The 19,272-nt window shown below is 40.2% G+C and overlaps 1 protein-coding gene across 1 annotated transcript in view; it reads left to right on the top strand.

The window, feature by feature from the left end:
• Positions 1 to 586: 586 nt before the first annotated feature.
• The window catches only part of ARHGAP21 (Rho GTPase activating protein 21), a 117,364-nt gene continuing 98,678 nt past the window's right edge, over positions 587 to 19,272 (top strand). Inside the window, 2 exon segments of the mRNA XM_074324927.1 lie at positions 587 to 808; positions 1,741 to 2,174. Of these exon segments, the coding sequence (XP_074181028.1) occupies positions 2,097 to 2,174 (78 nt within the window). The 5' untranslated portion in view covers positions 587 to 808; positions 1,741 to 2,096.

The following is a 19,272-nucleotide window of genomic DNA, read 5'->3' as shown; positions in this document are numbered from 1 at the left end:
AGAGCCTCCCCTGGGGAGGGGAGGGGAAGGAGGTGGAGTGGGAGGAGGTGGATCTAGGGAGGAAGAAGCGAGAAATCCGCCCCCGGGAAACAACTCGGCGCGGCTGCGGAACGAGGCACTTCTGTCACTTGGCGATCGTGGGCGCCGGAGCGCGGCCCCGGCCCGGCCCGGCGAGGCGAGGGGAGAGTCCGGCGGCCGCCGCCCCGCCCCACGCCCTCCCGCGGCGGCCGAGAGCCCGGGGCCGGCCGGGGCAGGTCGCGGCGGTGCCTGGGAGCGGCTGGCCGGGGGCGGCGGCCTCGGAGCACGGCGGCGGGCAGCGCCGGATCGTCGTCCGGCTCGGACCGGCTCGCTCTGGGCGTGCGGGGCGCGCTGTCCTGGGGCTGGGCAGCCCCGTACGGATCCACTCGCTCCGCTTCCTCCGGTGCGTGTCTGCTAGCTTTTCCGCCTTAGCCGAGAGGGCGCAGCGCCCGCGGGCGGGTGGAGAGCGGGGCTGGTCGCGGGCTCCCTCCCTTCCCGCCACCTCGCCCAGCCAGCGCTGGCGTGGGGCCGGAGGGAGCCCGCGGCGAGCGCCGGGTGGGGGCGAAGGGGCCGCGCCCGCGTGTGCAGACGACGGAGGGCCGGCGGGAGGAGGGAAGGGCACAAAGGCCGGTGGCGGGCGCGGGGGTCCGGCCCGCGGCCGTGGAGGAGGGGCGCCTCCCGGCCGCTCATGAATATTAACCGAGCTTGCGGCCTAGCGCGTCCCGGCCGGGCCCGGCGCCCGGCCCGCGTCCCGGCTCCTGCTCGCCGCTGCGCCCAGCGGGCGGGAAGGGTGAGCCCCTCGCTTTTTGTCTTTCCCCCCGGACTCCCCACACCTTTTTCAAAGTACAGATTTAGGCCGCCTGGGAGATCGAGATCACTGACCCGCCTCTGGAAGGGGCGGAGGAAATCGTGGTAGGTGGGTGGTGGTTTTCTTTTTCCTATTTTTTTCCCTAGGTGGCCACAGGGAAAAGAAAAGGTAGTGTCGAGTGGTAGGGAGCACTTGGGGAGCAGCAACTAAATAAAAGTTGCTTAGGCTACGGCTTCATTTAGGTAGCTCCAGGATCATGCCCCGGAGAGGGAGCTGCACCCAAATCCCGCCCGGCCCCGCGCCGTCCCCACCCAGCTCCGCCGCGGGCCAAGGAAAACAGCCGCCTCCTCGGGGACACCGGCCGGGCGCAGGGCAAGCAGCGGGCTCCCGGAGCCACCCAGCCCGCGCTGGCTGCGTCCGAGGCTGCCTTTTTGTTTTTATTTGGGGATTGGGTGGGAAAGGAGCGAGGAAGGTTTTTGAAAAGTATTATCCCATATTGGTCTTGTGGAAAGAAAACTTCCCTTAAGTGTACGTGTCTGGGTGATGCGACGTAAACACTCCTATTCTGACCAGAAAATACATTAATTAAATGCACTTGAAAAGGGAATGGTTTTTCTTGAAGGCTGTAAAACAGCCAGGCGTGTTTGACGCAACCGCCGTGCAGTCTGATGTTTCTTCTCTTTTCTCCCAATTTATAGATTCTTTTCGTTTTCTTTTCTCTTCTCTTTTCCTTCTCTCATCTCTTCTCTTTCTTTTGTGTGGGAGGCTCATTTCATCTTTCATTCGTGTGGTGTATTAGCATGGACCAAATCATCTTTCCAGGTGTCGGAAACTCGCACTTGGGCTAGACATGTGGCAAGGCTAAGGTCAGCGTCTGGAGAAAGTTCACGCCCTTTAACTTTTCCCTGTTCCAGGAGGGATCTCCTTGGGAGCTGACGCTCGAGCCTTCACTACCTACTCGGATTCCTCTTGGACTGGCGAGGAGGAAGGGGACTGCTTTCTGCAGTGGGCTGCCAAGAAGATCTGTCTTTGTTTTTGAAGTCTCGAGAAATGGACGAAGACGGTGCAGTCAGTTGAAGTCCGAAGACATCATCAGGACATTTTGCAGGAGCTTCAGAAAAACATTCCTTCCCTGGCACAATATTTGTTTCACCAGCCCTGCCCCTCCTCTGAGCCTGGTGTGGAATTCTTCCCTTTTTGCTGTGTGGCGGCATTTCACCCCCAATGTGGACTCTAAAGGGTTGGTCCCTTCTTTGTAATTTGAAATGAAATGATGGCTACACGTCGGACTGGTCTGCCTGAGGGAGATGGTGACACGCTCACGGCTTGCGGGTCCCCCGCCTGTGAGGTAAGCACAGAGGCAACTTCCCTGGCCCCTTGTGGCCTGTGTGTGTGTGTGTGTGGGGGGGAAGGTCCTCTCAGTGGGGGTTCGCTTGCCGCTTGGCCTAAGAAGAGGCTTTTGGGGACTTTGAGCTGGTTGGTGGGAGCACCTCAGCCCGACCACTAGCAAGATGAAGCCTCGCCCATATTTGCTTCCAGTAACTGCCACTGATTCTTTTGCAAGAATGTTTTCCTCACTTTGAAATGTCCCCATCTTGGTCACCTCACATCAGGGAATTCTTCCATTTCAGGTGGCTGGGAATATCAAACGTCTGTTTTCCTTCAGTTTCCATCCTCTAGTATTTTTGGTGTTAGGCTGGTGAAGGGGTGGCTTTGTGCATTTTGTACGTGCATATCCAAAGTTTGTTCTGCGAGATGGTGGCAGCTGGTACGCTTGTTGCACCTGGACCTTCGTCTTTCTGACACTGGGTGTCCTAGCAGTTGTTGGTGTGGATTCTGCTTTGGGGAGAAAAACAAGTCTTTTCCTGTGGTGAGGTTAGGCACAGCCTTGGAAAACTACTTTATAGAGTTGTAATTCCAACTCCCTGAAAAATCTCCTGCCTTTACTGGCCTTTTATTTAGGCCCTTTCGCTGCTCAGAAGTCCGGTGAACTGCTCTGGGCTGTCAGGTGGCTTGCATTGCATTCAGACCAGCGTCTTTGGAAAGGCGCAGAAGTTTTCATGCCAGGCTTCCTGAAATATTTTGAGCAGGCAGGACAGAAATCATAGAAAATCCATTGATTTGTGACACCCATATGCCCTGTTGCATTTCATATCTTTTTTCTCCTTATATTTAGGGTTTACTTCTATAACGACTATATTGTGTTTAGCTTGCTATTGGTGGTTTCTGTAATTTGCTTGCTAAATGTACTGAGTGTAGTTGTCCTTATAAACTGTGCTTTTGAGATGCCTATAGTTTTATTGAAAAATTGAAGGTTACTTTAGAGAGCAATAACATCCCCCAAATGAGCCTTCAGTCTCGTTCATCTTGTGCCTTGTGTTAAATTTGAACTTCATGGTTATTGAAACAGGTCTAGTTCTCAGTGTGTGAGTTTTGGCATTTTAATAAAAATGAATCAGAAGTTAAATTTTTGTTTGTAAAGCATGCAGAGAAAATTAACATCATGCAGCTTATTTCATATTGGGTTAGAAAGTTTATGCAGAAAATAGGGAGGTAGGTACAGTACAATTTATTAGACAGAACTATAGTTTTGCATTTGGAATCAGTGTTTTACTTCTTGACACCTGTAAACACCTGCTTGCAGGTAAAAAACGTGATTAAGTATAACATCATAGTCCTCTGATCTTGGTAAACCATAATCACTCCTTTTGGAAGGCCTACCTACAACTTGGTGATTGCTTAATGTGTATTGTAGTTACATAATAATATGTACTGTGGTCCTAAAGCCTTATTTGTTATTGTCTTGTGAATACTTTAATTAGCATTCCATTTGCATTATATTTGCAAGGACTAATGTTATTTGGGAGAAAAAAATTTCTTTTTTTATTTGGTCATTTAAGGGATGTCCTGAAACCAAGAATTTGTAATAGACACATCTTGTCCTTGGCTTATGAGGCAGTGTTTCCAGTTGCAAACTTGGCTTTTATTAACAATGACAGTTAGTATTTTTTAAAGGGCTGTGAAATTTGTTTTCATTTGGACCTCATTGCTGGCATAGCCACATTATTTCTAGCTTGGAAACCAAGAAAACACTGTATTGTATGTATTTTGCTCTTTTAAAGACTACATACATATTTGAGTTTGTATTAAATATGATATTGTTTGTTTTTTTGTGAAGAGTAGGTAGTTTTTTTGGATTCTGTTTCTTGGAAATAGAACTAAAGAGGCTATATGCTGTCAGACAACAAACACTTCAAAGTCTCAGGGTGAGGCTGAGCGCGACCTGTATGATTACTGTCTCTGTTTAGTTATTGATGCTTCTGATGTCCATTAAATCTTGTGGCTATTTATTAATAATAAGAAGAGAGTTGCCACAGGAATACTTTAGGTATGGTATCGACTTTGGGTTGATAGACATTTAAGTCTTTGAACACTGCACTCAATTTTTGTGCTTAATTTATTAGAAGTATTACATTCTAAAGTAGTACTGTCATTCTTTAAAAAAATTTAAAACCCAATAACTGTGTTTCTAAATGTGTGTTTGAATAACCAATTTGTGTTTTTACCCAACCAAGAGATAAGCATGTATGTCTTAATGTTAATGCTGTTAATCAACCAAAAAACTTAACTTTGTAGGACAGAAGAAATCCATGTAGTGAGTTAATAAGAGTCTGTTTCATGCCTTATCTAATTAGCTAACTCCACCTTCCGTGAATAAGGTCTGTTGCTTTGTTGAAAAATAATCAGAAATTTCTTGTTCATCCTAAGAATTAGAATCTAATTGTTTTGATATATGAATAAATATAAGTACCCCCCCCCCCAAGAATATTGGAAAGTTAAAAAACAGTAAGAATCCTCTTCAAATAAAGAGTTGTGACAATTCAGTAGAATAGATCCTGGCATTATACTGTAAGGATGGCACATTGTGTTCACACAAAATTAGATACTTTGCACATTGAAAGATGTATTTTTCAACATTGGTTACACTTATTCTGCGCCAGATAACTGTTTTTTTTTTTTTTTTTTTTTTTTTTTTTTTGTGTGTGTGTGTGTGTGTGTGTGCAGTCTGCTCTGAGAAATACTCTGAGACCTAGCCTTGAGTAACTTTGCCCACAAAATCACTGTATAGAATCCTCTGACATTCTCTCCCTTCTTTCTTACCATGTAGTATTCATCCCTTGAGGTTTAACTTGCTTTTGCTTTTTTTTTTTTTTTTTTTTTAGCCAAAGGTGAAAAAATTTTCCTCAGCTTTGTAGACCACATGATTTTTCCCATTTCTAACATTAAGTTCACTTTATCTGTAGCCCATAGTGTCGTCCAAGTGTTTAGCATTTTCACCGTCTACTAGTAAAACAAACTTATGTACTAATGGTAATAAACTTATTTTATCTTTTGCTTTTTCACCTAGGCTAAGATTATTCTATATGAGTAGAATGTGTTATAGCTAATGGAAAATATTAATTGGTTGAGTTTGGAACAGTGTAAATAATAAAATAAGGCTTGCTTCTGTGTATGAATTCACATGAAGATGCATACTTTTGCTCTTTTTTCTTGAATACACACTATACATTTTGCTTTTATCCCAGAATCCCTTGTTCCGTCTCAGGCTCTCTCTTGCCTTTTATATCTTTCCCTCTTCTCTTTTTTTCCCCCTTAGAGTTCTTCTTCCTCTGCTGCCCCTTTCATGTTGGTTTTAACTAAAGCCAGGACCTCCCATCCCTCTATTCTCTTTTCTCACTCCCTGGGTTTTATTTTACACTTCCCCATGGCTTTAATCTATATGCCTGTGGTTCCAAATTTATAACTCTATCTCAGATTTTATGGTTGATCTCTAGACCTATATAGCCAATTGTCTCTTTACCAGTTTTTTTGGATAGCCCACAGGCATTTCAAATTCTACAGATTCTCTCCCTACCACCCACCTTCCTGCCTTCCTGTCTTCCTTTTTTCAGTGAGGAGCACCACTATCTCCTTATTTGTCCTGGTCAAAAACTAGGTTATCGTCCCTGACTCATCTCTCCCCTCCTTCCTCCTGTCCAAAGTCCTACTGAGTCTATGTTCCAAATCCCACTGCCACTACCTGAGTTCAGGTCAGCTACCTCTCAGTGACGAACCCCTGGCCAGGCTTCCTGACTAGTTTTCCGTTGCCTGGCCTTGTCCCCTTCCTGCACTCTTTCCATGGCGGTCAGACTGCTCCTCTCCTCCAGTAGAAAGCTGATCACTGCATTTCCCCCGCGTAAAAAAATTTTCTGGTTCTCCATTGCCTGTGAAATAAAGAAGTCTTAAAGAACAGTGATAGTCTGACCGGCCCAACTCCTGCTCATCTGTTTCCTCTTGCTGTGCGTCCTATCCTGAACTGCTTTCAGTTCCCCTGGGGCATCACAGTGTTTTCACTTCAGGTCCTTATAAATGGTCCTTACAAATGTGGTCTTCCTCCACCCTCCCTTCAGTCTCCCCTCCTCCACCTCTACCCTTCCATGGCTAATTTTTACTCATCATTCTGGTCTTTTCTTCAACATTACTTCCCCAGGAAAGCTTTTCCTGACCCTCCAAGCCTGGATTGGTTCTCTAGTGCATTATTCCAAAACACCACGTACCTTATTGGGAATAGTACTTAGAAGTTTATTTGTCTGTATTTCCCTGGATTGCAGGGAAAGAACAGGGACCATGTTTGTTTCTTCAGTGTATGGCACATAGTAGGTGCTCAATAAATATTTGTTGAATGAATGAATGGATATGCAGGAAAGGCCTTAATTTTTATTAAATGTTCACTTAGTTTCCTATACACTATACTCTTTTGATTACCCTCCTACCTCATTGTCCCCTCCTCTCAGCCTCTGAAGTTTTCTCAACTTCCTGACCTGCTAAATCTTCATATACCTCAGGGCTCAGTTTGACCCTCTTTTTCGCTTGCTGTACTCAGTTCATGGTCTTAAATATCAAGTACAAACTGATAACTCATATGTGTACATACATACACATATATGTGTGTATATATCTCCACCGTGACCTATCCCTTGAATTCTGATTCTAATATCCAACTGCGCTGACCACTCGGACTCCACTTGGATGTTAAGAAGGCAAATCCAAAACCAAATTCCTGATTGTCTACACCCACTCCCCCAGCTCACCTTCCCAGTTGGCTCCTTCCGCAGTCGTCCTCATCTTAAGCAATAAGGCTAGGCGTCTTCCAGGCCAGGCGTCTTCCAGGCCAGGCATCTCGGAGTGATCTTTGATCTCTCTCTCTTTTTTTTCTTAGGCATAACATGCAAATCTGGTTGATGCAAATCTCTTTCAGCTTCAGTCCCTGCCAGCCTAGATTCTGTTCTCCACCCCATAATCAGAGTGGACCTTTCATAAAACAGATCCTGTCACTCCTTTGCTCAAATTCCTCTAATGCCTTCTCATTTCCCTCTGGATGAAAGCCCGCGTTCTGACAGGGCCCTGGGAAGCCCTGTGCAGTCTCCCCTGCCCCCTCCCTGATCTCACCTCCTGTTACTCTCACCCTCCTCTTTCTGAGCTGGCCACTCTGGACTCTTGCTCTTGTGCATACACACCCTGGCATTGCCCAGAGCCTTCCCACTTGCTTGCTGTACTCTCTCCTTGGACACCCCCTGCCCCACCCCCCCCAGGTGTCTTCACAGCCCCATTCCTTGTCTGCTTCAGGTTTTGCTTGGAGTTCACCTGCTGAGTGAAGCCTTTGCTGACCATTCTGTTCATTGAACACCTTTCCCCTGCTCCTAAGACAAGACCTGCCATCTTTCCTTGTTTTTTTTCCTCTCTGTCACATAATCTCCATCTGACATTTTGTTCTCATTTTGCTTGTTTATTTGGACAGATAATATATCTAGAATATAAGTGTTAAGTGCAGTTTTGTTCACATTGTATTTCTTGTGCCTAGAAGAGTACTTAGCAAGCTGTAGGCCCTCAGATATTTTTTTTCCCCAATGAATGAATGAATGAATGAAGACTAAGAAACATTCTAAAATGTTATTGAGCTTGCATCTAAGTATGGAATATATGAATACTTAATTTAGATTATATAAAAATATATAGAGTATGCAGAATACTTATGTTCTTCCTTAATCCTCTGTTTCCATTAGGACTGCTGCTAACATTTTTGGTGCCTTTTTTCTTTGTATCTTTTTTACCTTTGGGAAGCTGGTAACCAAGTAACAGTTACCAAGGCAGTGTAGTACAAGTGTATGAAATAATTTGTACTAAGAGGTGAGATAATGGTAATTAACAGACTAGTGGGTGGGGAATCGGACTGGTGGAGAAACTGTGGAAAGTATCTGCATTGATAATGTTTCTTTTTTTTTTTTATTAAAACGAATTGCTAGTACATGAATGTCCTATGTTACATTTTTTTATTTTGTAAATATAAACATTGCATTCTAAGCTGAAAAATGATTACAATATTGACTATGACAAACTATTAATGGTTGTTAATTCTGGATGATGAGAATTTTAATGATTATATTATTTTTGTATTTTTCTGTTTTTTATTTAATTCCAAAACTACAATAAAAAGACACCATTTACAGATTTTTAAAAATAGGTAGTTTTTTTTACCATTTTAGTGAAAATCTGGTTTCTAGAAACACTACACTGCTTAAAACAATGCTTAAACACTTTTGAAAAGGATGCACACTACTAAAAACAATACTTAAACATTTTCTTAAAAGCATATGTTTTCGTCAGTGGAGGCCTGGGATTTATTCTGGGTTAGTTGGAGTACAATATAATATAACACTGCCATTTAATTTTTCTTTCACTATCATTTCATTGTAAATGCACCTGAATCTTTCAGAATACCATTGCATATCAGAAGCTTTGTGCTGAAAGTTAGTATTAAAGGTAAAGCCTGTTGGAATTAAGAAGAACAGCAGTGCCAGCAGCGGGTATGGTTAAGTGGCATTTCAGCAGAAGTCTGGATTTGAACGTATGGAGTGGGACCTATGATTAGATAAGGGCCTTGAACAAAATGAGTACACAGGTCTAAAGAAAAATTCTCTCTACATTGTCAGTATTCCTTAGCATTCATTTCTTCCAACTTAAACATGTAATAAAATCCTTGTTCCTTGGTTACATAATCTCTGACCCTTTCTTCATTTCTTTAGTTATGACCAGGTCAAATAATCTGGTACAGAAGTGCGATTCAGTTTCTTTTGTTCTTCGCTTTGTGAAGGGACCTGTCGTCTTATTATGTTTAACAATATGCTGCCTTAAGTATGGGTGCTGCTAATGTTGATAAAGACGCACAGATGCTGTTATTGAAAGCAGCTATTTTCTGTTACAGAAAGACCATATGGTAGGCACTTGTTTTCCTTTCTAGTCGTTGTGATTAGATCAGTAAAACGAACGGTTATAGAACTTAAAGATTGTCCCCGTATTTATCTAATTTTAATTGACCACAAGAAATTAAACGTGGTAAAATATTATGAGCTGTGTATATATTCTGAGCTTTGTATAAATAGAAGTAGGAAGACATCTTCGCTCAAAAGCCCAATTTTGGATCGCTTCCAACAAAATAGTTTTTTAGTTTAAGTTGTCATATTCTTTTTAAAAATCTGGTATTATGCAAATAGTTTATTTCACAATAAAATCTGGAAGATGGCCTTTTGTACCTCTAAGATAATCTGAAAGACAAATGGATATACTGTTACTATAGGTTGAAGAAACTGAATGTGATGGAAATTGTGTTTTTTTGTAAGTCCTCTTTTTTTCTAGTTATCTATTAATATGCAAGAAATTCCACTGTGTAGATTTGTGAATAAGAGAATAGCTTTAGAACCCAAATTTAATATTTTTGAGTATTCATCTGTCATTAGGAAAGTTTTTAGACAGATCAGAACAAACTATTTATTACTATTAAAAAAAACGGCAAGTTGAAGAGTTTACTTTTCCTTAGTCAGACTAGCTGCTGTTGAGTTTTCTTTTTGATATTGGGCATGTTTTTGATTTAGAATTGATTACTTATTGCCTTTTCCCCTTGTTGACTATCTCTGTTCTGAAGAGACATCTGGCAGAGTTATGAGTAATGACACATACGCGGGGCTGCTCGTGCTCCCACACCTTCTTTTTCCTGATAATCTAATGAAGACAGTCTGTTGACTTCTGCTCTTTTGTTCACTGCACTCATTTTGACAGGACTTATATTCTTAAAAACATTTTAACTTTCTCCTGATAGTGTGGAGAGTATCCTTAAATGTCAGCGGATAGAATGATTACATTTCTTCTGGGTTTGTCTTAGCTACTATCATCTTGGGGGATAATAGGCATCATTTTTTTTTAACCTTGAGGTACCTGGACATCTTTAATCCCTGGTATTTTCCTAATAAATAAATATTCTGTGTTTAAAAGAACTTAGTAGCTTGATCAATGAGACCTGCTTTCTCCTCTGGCTTCTGGAAACATATTTCCTACCCAGTATATGTGGCACCAAGTTTAAATCAGATCTTTATTATAATGCTTCTAGGAAACTGTTTTCATTTACCTTTTTTTTTTTTTTTCATTTTCTATGTTATGGACACCCTTCTGTACCCATAAGCGGGATGGAAATCTATCTATCTATATCTATCTATCTATCTATCTATCTATCTATCTATCATCTGTCTTTACAAAATTGATAATATATATCAATGACACATAGCTATATTTTTTTATATATTACCAGTTTTGTATGAAATGAAGGAAAGAAGAAACTGATAAAACACTGTACAAAGATATTTTCAAGGATTGTAGTGTGGAAAAGGTTAATTTTGTGTGGCTATGAAGGGTAGAATGAGGATCAGTGGATGGATAGATGGGCCAGTGTGTTCTTTGCAGAGGTAAGATGACCGTCAGTGAGGGGATCACAGAGTGGATCCCTGCTTTGGTAGGAATGTAAGTTAGGTAAAGCTGGGTGATCTTTAGAATCACTTGGACAACTTTTAAAACTACAGACTCTTGTCCCCATAATTCAACTAATCAGAACATAATCCCTGGGAGTGAGACCCCAAAACCTTAACTTTAAAAAAGGTCTCCTGGTGATCTTCCAAGTTTGGGAACAGGACTAAATGACACTCACAGCTTCTACCAAAGTCTGAATTCTTATAGTACCCCAATTTTGGAATTATTCTGACCAAATTGAAATCAGTGTAAAGAAAACAGGCAAAGATATGCAGAGAAAATGTAAATGACCATGAGCCAGTGAAAATTTCAAAAGTAAAATTATTTTCCTCTATTTGTAATTAAACATATATCTTATCATCAGTTTTCCAAAATCATGTTCTTTTCAAATAAAATAAATTTTATGTCAAAAGAGCACTTTAAAATTCAACAGGGTGTTGTATTTTTGTAGGTATGTTATACTTCAATCAAAAGTTAGTTTTAAAGTGAGAGAACTCTGACTTTGGTTATATTGAAGCTATTGCTTTTTAGCTGTATTATAAAAGTAATTTATTTAATGTCATTTTCTTTACACAAGTAACTTCGAATAATTTACTTTGTGTATCTTGTAATTAGTTGTTCGTATTAACGATCAAGAATAGGAAAAGTTACAATGGAAGGAAAAATATATGTTACTCTTTACCTAAGTATACATTGTGGAGGGTTTTAGAAATCATTCTAACAAATAATAAACTAATCATTAACGAAAGAATTCTCTGCACAGCCTTATGCTGTTAACATCAGCAGCTATTCTGTCTGTCAATTGAATCAGTCTTGTCTTTCAGTCTCATTGATTATGAGATGCATTGGTTAATACCATGTAAATACCATAACTAATTACAGAGTCCAGTTGCCAATTCTGCAATAGAAACAGGATTCCTTGACGTCAGTGAGAGTGATGTTGGAGAAGGAGCAAAGCCACTAACAAAGAGGATCTGACAGAGTGAGACCAGTGAACAAATGAAGAAAGTATAATCAAGGTTGATAGGCATCTCGAAAGAGAATGGTTTGAATCCGGAGGATTAAGAGTAGCTTTTGAGAAAACTGATGTCCTTGAATGTGATTCCATATATGGGGATGTATTTCTCTTCTTCTAAGAAGTGATGTTTGGTTTGGACTCTGTTATATAGTGCCACGAAGAGTTAATAGAAAATGCTAGCTTTTCTAGTTGACTTTGAAGTAAAGCCGTTTGTTTAAACAGAGGTCCAGGGGTAGCTTCATGAAAGGTACCTACTCTTGAAATGGTTTTTAGCTGCCCAAATATTTCAGACTTCTGAATATTTTAGATACCTCCATTTCTTTATAAATCCCTTTATTGAGGTGTGATTGACATGTAATGAGCTGTACGTATTTAATGTACACAACTCTGAGTTTGGGCATAAGTGTGTACCCATGATACACACCTCACCATTGAGGCCATAAACACATCCATCACCTTCCGAAGTTTCCTCCCACCCCCTTTGTTGTTGTATCGTTATTATTTTTTGTGGTAAGAACACTTAACATAAGATCTACCCCCTTAGCAAATTTTAAGTATACAATATGGTTAGCTATAGGCACTGTTGTGTAGTAGATCTCCAGAACTTACTGATTTTAGATAACTGAAGCTTTGTGCCCTTTGACCATCACCTCTCCAATTCCTTCACTCCTTAGCTCCTGGCAATATACTCTCTGCTTCTATGAGTTTGACTATTTTAGATTACACATACATGTGAGAACATACAGTATTTTGTCTTTCTGTATTTGGCTTATTTCACTGAGTATAATGTCCTCCTGGTCCATCCATGTTGTTGCACATGGCAGGATTTCCTTCTTTTTTACGGCTGAATAATATTCTCATCAACGTCCTGATTTCCATTCCTATGTATAAGTACCTAGAAGTAGGATTGCTGGATCATATGATAGTTTTAGTTTTAATTTTTGAGGAACCTCCATGTAATGGCTGTACCAATTTACATTCCCACCACTAATGTCCCCAAGCTTCTCTTTTTTCCACATCTTCACTAGCACTTGTTATCTTATGATTTTTTTACCATAGCCATTCTAAGAGGTTGAGGTGGTAGCTCATTGTAGTTTTGGTTTGCATTTCCTTGATGTTTAGCGAGGTTGAGCACTTTTTTCTCATGCCATTGGCCATCTGTATGTCTTCTTTGTATAAATCAGGTTATTAATATATAATTTTTAGCTGCCTTAATTTCTGATGCTCACAAGTCTTTGCTGCCTAACAGCACCAATAATGCCTTAGCCAAATGTGCAGCTGATGAAAAATCATACTAGTAGGAACAGTTACAGTTACACTTGAGACGCAGTGGGAGAGACTAGGTCACATTGGTCTTTCTTGGGGTGCTGTGAGCCAACGAAAGTCCTTAGCTGAGGATATTGAGAGAACCTCACAGTTCGTGGCCACTAGAACTGCATGTGCTCCAGACAAGGGGTAATGCAGATTCTGTCAGTTTAGGAGAAGAACTTGGAAAGATAATTTTTCCCTGTTTAATCCTTGGCTACTGCTGCTACTCTTGGCTGTCTTTTTATTTGACCACCATCATCTGTGTATCTAACTTTTACTTTCAAACATGTTACTGGAACATTGTGTTTGGATCAAGTGGAATATTTAGGAAAAAGGTAGGCAGATATTTAAAGCACTTATGTATTCAGGAAACATAAGGATATCCCCAAAACATGTGGAATAGGAAGTAAATACTACCGTGTTTCCCCAAAAGTAAGACCTAGCCAAACCATCAGCTCTAATGCGTCTTTTGGAGCAAAAATTAATATAAGACCCGGTTTTATTTTAATATTATATAAGACCAGGTCTTACATAATATAGTATAATATAATATATAACATAATACCAGGTCTTATATTAATTTTTGCTCCAAAAGATGCATTACAGCTGATGGTCTGGCTAGGTCTTATTTTCAGGGAACCACGGTACTTGATTTCTTCAAACTAGGGTGAAATGTTTGGCATATTTTCGACAGGAAAAAAAAAGTATGTCTTTTTTCGTTGGCTTTGATTGACAGACCAGATAGGGATCTTACATTAGTCTCCAAAAAGGATTTTGAAATCCTTTAGAATTCAGTTTGTGTGATTAACTAAGAGGGAAAAGATAAAATGCCAATATCAAGAATGAAAAAGGAGGACATCATTCAGAGCCCATTAAAGAGGACATTGTGTGCAACTTGATGCCCGTGAATCTGACAACTTGGGTGCAATGGGAAAATGCAGTGTAAGGATTCTCATACCAGTTAGATGTGTGAGTGTGTAGGGTTCCCACACCGAGCAATTCTCCTGCACCAGCTGGCTGTCCTGCAGTGCAAGGCCGTGCGGACGCTACATGCGGGGAGTGTCATAGCATCGCAGCTCTAGATCCCACGGGTTCAGGGCTCCGTCCCCTGTTCTGTAAGACTTACCCAGCCCCACTTCAGCTGCAGCCCACAGGTCCTGACAGTCACCTGTGCTTCTGAGCTGCCGGCTGCAGATCCAGCACCCCCTCCTTGGGTTTGATCACTTTGCTAAAATGGCTCACAGAACTCAAGAGAAACATACTACTTACCAGATCACTGATTTATTATAAAAGGATATAGCTCAGGAACCAGGTGGGAGAGATGCCTGAGGCAAGGTATGCAGAAGAGCACGGAGCTCCCATGCCCTCTCCAGGGGCACCACTCTTCCTGCATCTCTGTGTGTTCATCAACCCAGGAGCTCTCTGAACCTCACCCTTTTGGGTTTTTATGGAGGCCTCATTACGTAGGCACGAATGATGAAATCATGGGCCACTGATTCAACCTCCAGCCTCTCTCCGCTATGTGGAGGTCATGGGGTTGGTACTAAAAATTCCAGTCCTCTAATCACAGGGTTCGTTTGTCTGGCCACCAGCCCCATTCTTTGGTGTGGACCAAAAGTCACCTTATTAACATAACAAAAGACACCTTTGTTGTTCTCATCACTTAAGAAATTCCCGAGGTTTCAGGAGCTCTGTGCCAGAAATGGGGACAAAGACCAAATATGTGTTTATTGTCAATCACAATATCACACCTTCAGAGATACAAATTACCAAAACTGCCACAAGGAGAAAATTTTAAAAAGTCTGACTAGTGCCATATGTGTTAAAGAAATTGAATTTGGAATTAAAAACTTGTCCACAAAGAAAACTCTAGATTCAGATGACAGCATTGATACATTCTGTCACATGTTTAAGGAAGAAATCATACCAATTCTAAATAAACTAAAAAAATAGCGGTGGAGGGAACACCTCCCATCTCCTTTTTATGAGGCCAGCATAATAAGCCTGGTAACAATCAAACGAAAACCTTATATTAGGTTGGTGCTAAAGTTATTGCGGTTTTTGCAATTATTTTTAACCTTTTAAACCGCAATTACTTTGGCACCAACCTAATAAGAAAAGGAATTCAGACCAATAACCCTATGATTGTAGATGTAAAAATCCTTAACAAAATGTTAGCAAATCAAATCTAGCAATATATGAAAAGGATAATATATCATGATTAAGGTGGAATTATCCCAGGAATGAGAGGTTAGCTTATCATTTTAACATATTAACAATTTAACATATTAACAGAGTAAAGGAGAAAATTCATACGATCATCTCAGTAGATACAGAAAAAGTGTTTGACAAAATTTAACATTCATCATAAAATCTCTTAGAAAACTGGGACTATAAGGAAACTTACCAATTTGATAAAGAGTATCTATGAAAATATCTACAGCTGTCATACTTGGAAATATTGAACACTTGCTTCAGAAACAGGGCAAGAATGTCTGTTCTCAACACATCTATTCAGCATCAAACTGGAGGCCCTACTTAGTGAAATAAGTCAAGAAAAAGAAATGGAAGGGAGGGAAAAGGGAAGGAAGAAAAAACTTTTTTTTTTTTTTTTTTTTTTTGCAGACAGCATGATTGTGCACATAGAGAATTGTAAGGAATCTACCAAGAAAAGAAGTTACTAGAACTAATAAGTAGATTTTGCAAGGTTGCAGGATACAAGGATACAAAGTTACTGTACACATAGAAGTGTATTTCTATATACTAACAACAAACAATTGGAAAATGAAATAAAAATTAATAGCATTATTGCTTTAATATTTTAAAGACAACCGAAATCAATTGGGAGAGATACAATGTTAAAGGATTGGAAGACTCAGTATTATTAAGATGTGACTTAGCCGCAAATTGCTATATAAATCCGATTCAATCCCAATGAAAATTCCAACAGCGTTTTTAATTTTTTTTGTTAGAAATAGATAAGCTGATTCTAAAATTTATATGGAAATGCAAAGGGCATAGAGTCGCCAAAACAATTTGGAAAAAGAATGAAGTTTGGAGTTTGGAGAACTCATACTGTTATTTTATAATGTTTACTCAAAAGCTACAAAAATCACGACGGTATAGAATTGATATAATGACAGATATATAGAATAATAGAAGAGAATGGAGACTTGAGAGATACGAGTATATATCTCACAGAAAAGATAGCCATCGATAGATCACTGAAGTAAATACAAAAGCTAAGACATTTAAAACTTCTAGTCAACAACAAAATGTGCATGGCTTTGGGGTGGACCAAGATTTCTGAGACAGGACACAAAAAGCTCTAGCCAGAAAAGAATGCAACAACAACAACACAGTAATTTGGACTTATCAAAATTAAAAATGTCTGCTCTTTGTAAAACACAGTTAAGAAAGTGAAAAGTCACCCTATAGATGGGAAGAAAAATATTTGCAAAACATGTGTCTGACTAAGGACTTGCTTCCAGAATATATAAAGAACCGTACACTTAATAATAAGGAGAGGAACAACCCTTGAGTGGAATCTTAAAGGACATGTAGAAGTCTCTGAATCAGGTGGCAGCGTGTGTCAGGCACAGGGAGTAGTGTGGCCAAGGCCTAGTGTGAGGGAATGATTGAGACCGAAAACTGCCAAAGTAAAGGAAGAAAAGTCATATTAAAAGTAAATGCTTGTTAATCTACAAATCACTTTCCATGTAAGATTTTCTCTGCCTTTACAAAGGGTGATATGGTGATTAAAGAGCAGTATAATTTGTACTTTTTTTGCCTGAAAATATATAAATCAGAAAAAAAGTGATTTAGTTGTCTGTTGATTTCTAGCATGCAATATGTATCTGTTTGTCTCTAGTTTTGAGTGTCACAGCCTTTTCATATTCTTTATTCCTGTTATTCTTCAGCTATTTATGTTATTGATATTTACTAGCCTTAAGTTATTTAATCTTAATATACTACTTGTAAGTGGTAGGCTATAATGTCTGTTTCCTGGAAATGTACAGTGAGATAAAGTAGATTTTAGATCAATTTTTAGGGTTTTAAGAGAGAACATTGAACCATTACTAATCCTCATTTTATCCTCACAGCAACCCCCTGAGGTATGTCCTTTTATTATATCCATTTTAAAGATGTGGAAACTGAGGTACAGAGAGCTAATTAACCAAGGTTACACAGCCAGAAGTGGAAGATAGTATTTTAATAGAGAGAGTGTTAACGTGACCATAATAGCTTTAATAGAAGGAAGAAAAAAAACTCCAGGGAGAAAATCTTTACTTTGATCTAGATTTACTGGTTTCACATAGATGGAAATAGTTTGTGTTCCATTACCTATGTGGTAAACAGTTCAATGGCAAATTAATTGATAGCTTAAAAATTGTATCAACTCTGTATTGTGTCTTTTGGCAAACTAGGAAACTTGATGTCTTTAAAGTGTCAATTTGTGGTCTGTAAATGACTGTGAAATCTGTTGCTTCAGTGTATTCCATTCATGAGCAAAAGCCATAGGCTGAATTTGCTGTCTTGAGAGTTGGTCTTTAAGGCTAAGGTTTGGAAGATAACTTTCTATAGGTGTCTTAAGTTTCTGCTTACTATTTCTCTAGAATGGTAGATCGATCATGTTTTTAAATGTTTTTCTGAAGAAAGCCTGCCGTTCATGTAAAGCTGAATAACTGTAACAGGGTTTCAAGTACACATACTTCTTCCATATAATGACTCACTCTCCAGCAGGAAGCATTTATTCAAAGCAAATGGCAGATCCATTTCCCCCTGAAAATGCTTGAAGTCTGAAATGTTTTCATGTTTGATCATGTCCATTTCGGCTGAAATGCCTTTCCCCTGTCTTGTCATTTACGTAAATCCCATACTTCTTTCAATGTCTGACTCAAATTTTACCTGCTTGTAAAGCTTTCTCTGACCTTAGTGACCCTAGATAGAAAAGAAGTTCCCGGTCCCAGGGGAGACGTCTCGCTTCCTGTGCGCTCCTTCCCCCATTCTTTCTTTCTTTTGGACTCCTGCTGTCTTAGTTACCCTTGTTTCCTGTGTTGTTTGTGTAGATCTATAATCCATTAGCCAAAATCCTTGGGTTTTTTAGATTTCAAACGTTTTCAGATTTTAGAAATGTAAGATGATGCAGGTTCTGCGACAGCACCCAGCTATCAGAGTAATTTCTGCTGTAAAATGCATGAGTATTTATACTTTGGGGAATAAACAGAGGCTTAAAAAGAGCTTCATGTCAGCTCTGGGCAGGAGGTTTTACCATCAACGAATTACCAAAAAATGTTTGGACTTTCAGACCTGTTTGAAATTCAGAAATGTCAATATGGGATTATAGATATGTATTACCCAATGTTTTGGAAATATGAACTGTGCATATTGGGGGATAAATCTAGTAATCATGTGACACTTTATGATTATTATTATTTTTTTTTTGCTTAATTCTTTACCTTTATTTATGGAAATGAATCAGTTCAAATAGTGACCTGTATACTATGCTTGTGAGTATGTATCTGTCTAGTAGTATTAGCTGATATATGTAAACATCTGTTGTATGTTGCAATTCTTATTGTAGCTCCAGTTGTCCCAGTTTTGACTAATGGTAGCCTTTTAAGTTTTCACCCTGGTTCTTTTTTTTTTTTAAAGATTTTATTGGGGGAGGGGAACAGGACTTTATTGGGGAACAGTGTGTACTTCCAGGACTTTTTCTTTTTTTTTCCAAGTCAAGTTTGTTGCCCTTTCAATCTTAGTTGTGGAGGGTGCCATTCAGCTTCAAGTTGTCCTTTCAGTCTTAGTTGCAGGGGGCGCAGCCCACCATCCCTTGCGGGAATCGAACCTGCAAGCTTGTGGTTGAGAGGACGTGCTCCAACCAACTGAGCCATCTGGGAGCTCAACGGCAGCTCAGCTCAAGGTGCCGTGTTCAATCTTAGTTGCAGGGGGCGCTGCCCACCATCCCTTGCCGGAGTCGAGGAATTGAACTGGCAACCTTGTGGTTGAGAGCCCACTGGCCCATGTGGGAATCGAACCGGCAGCCTTCGGAGTTAGGAGCATGGAGCTCTAACCGCCTTAGCCACCGGGCCGGCCCACCGTGGTTCTGTAGACGTGAGCCTAATGGTCTTTGGTAGCTTCCTTATTGTCCAGTATGATTTTCTTACTCATCTGTTATGTACCTCCCCGAGAACTAGACTCAGCCATTTCTCCAAGAAGCCGTGTTTTC

Source organism: Rhinolophus sinicus, linkage group LG02, assembly GCF_036562045.2.
Source record: "Rhinolophus sinicus isolate RSC01 linkage group LG02, ASM3656204v1, whole genome shotgun sequence".
Taxonomy (NCBI): Eukaryota; Metazoa; Chordata; class Mammalia; order Chiroptera; family Rhinolophidae; genus Rhinolophus; species Rhinolophus sinicus.
This window is presented reverse-complemented; position numbering and strand designations above follow the sequence as displayed.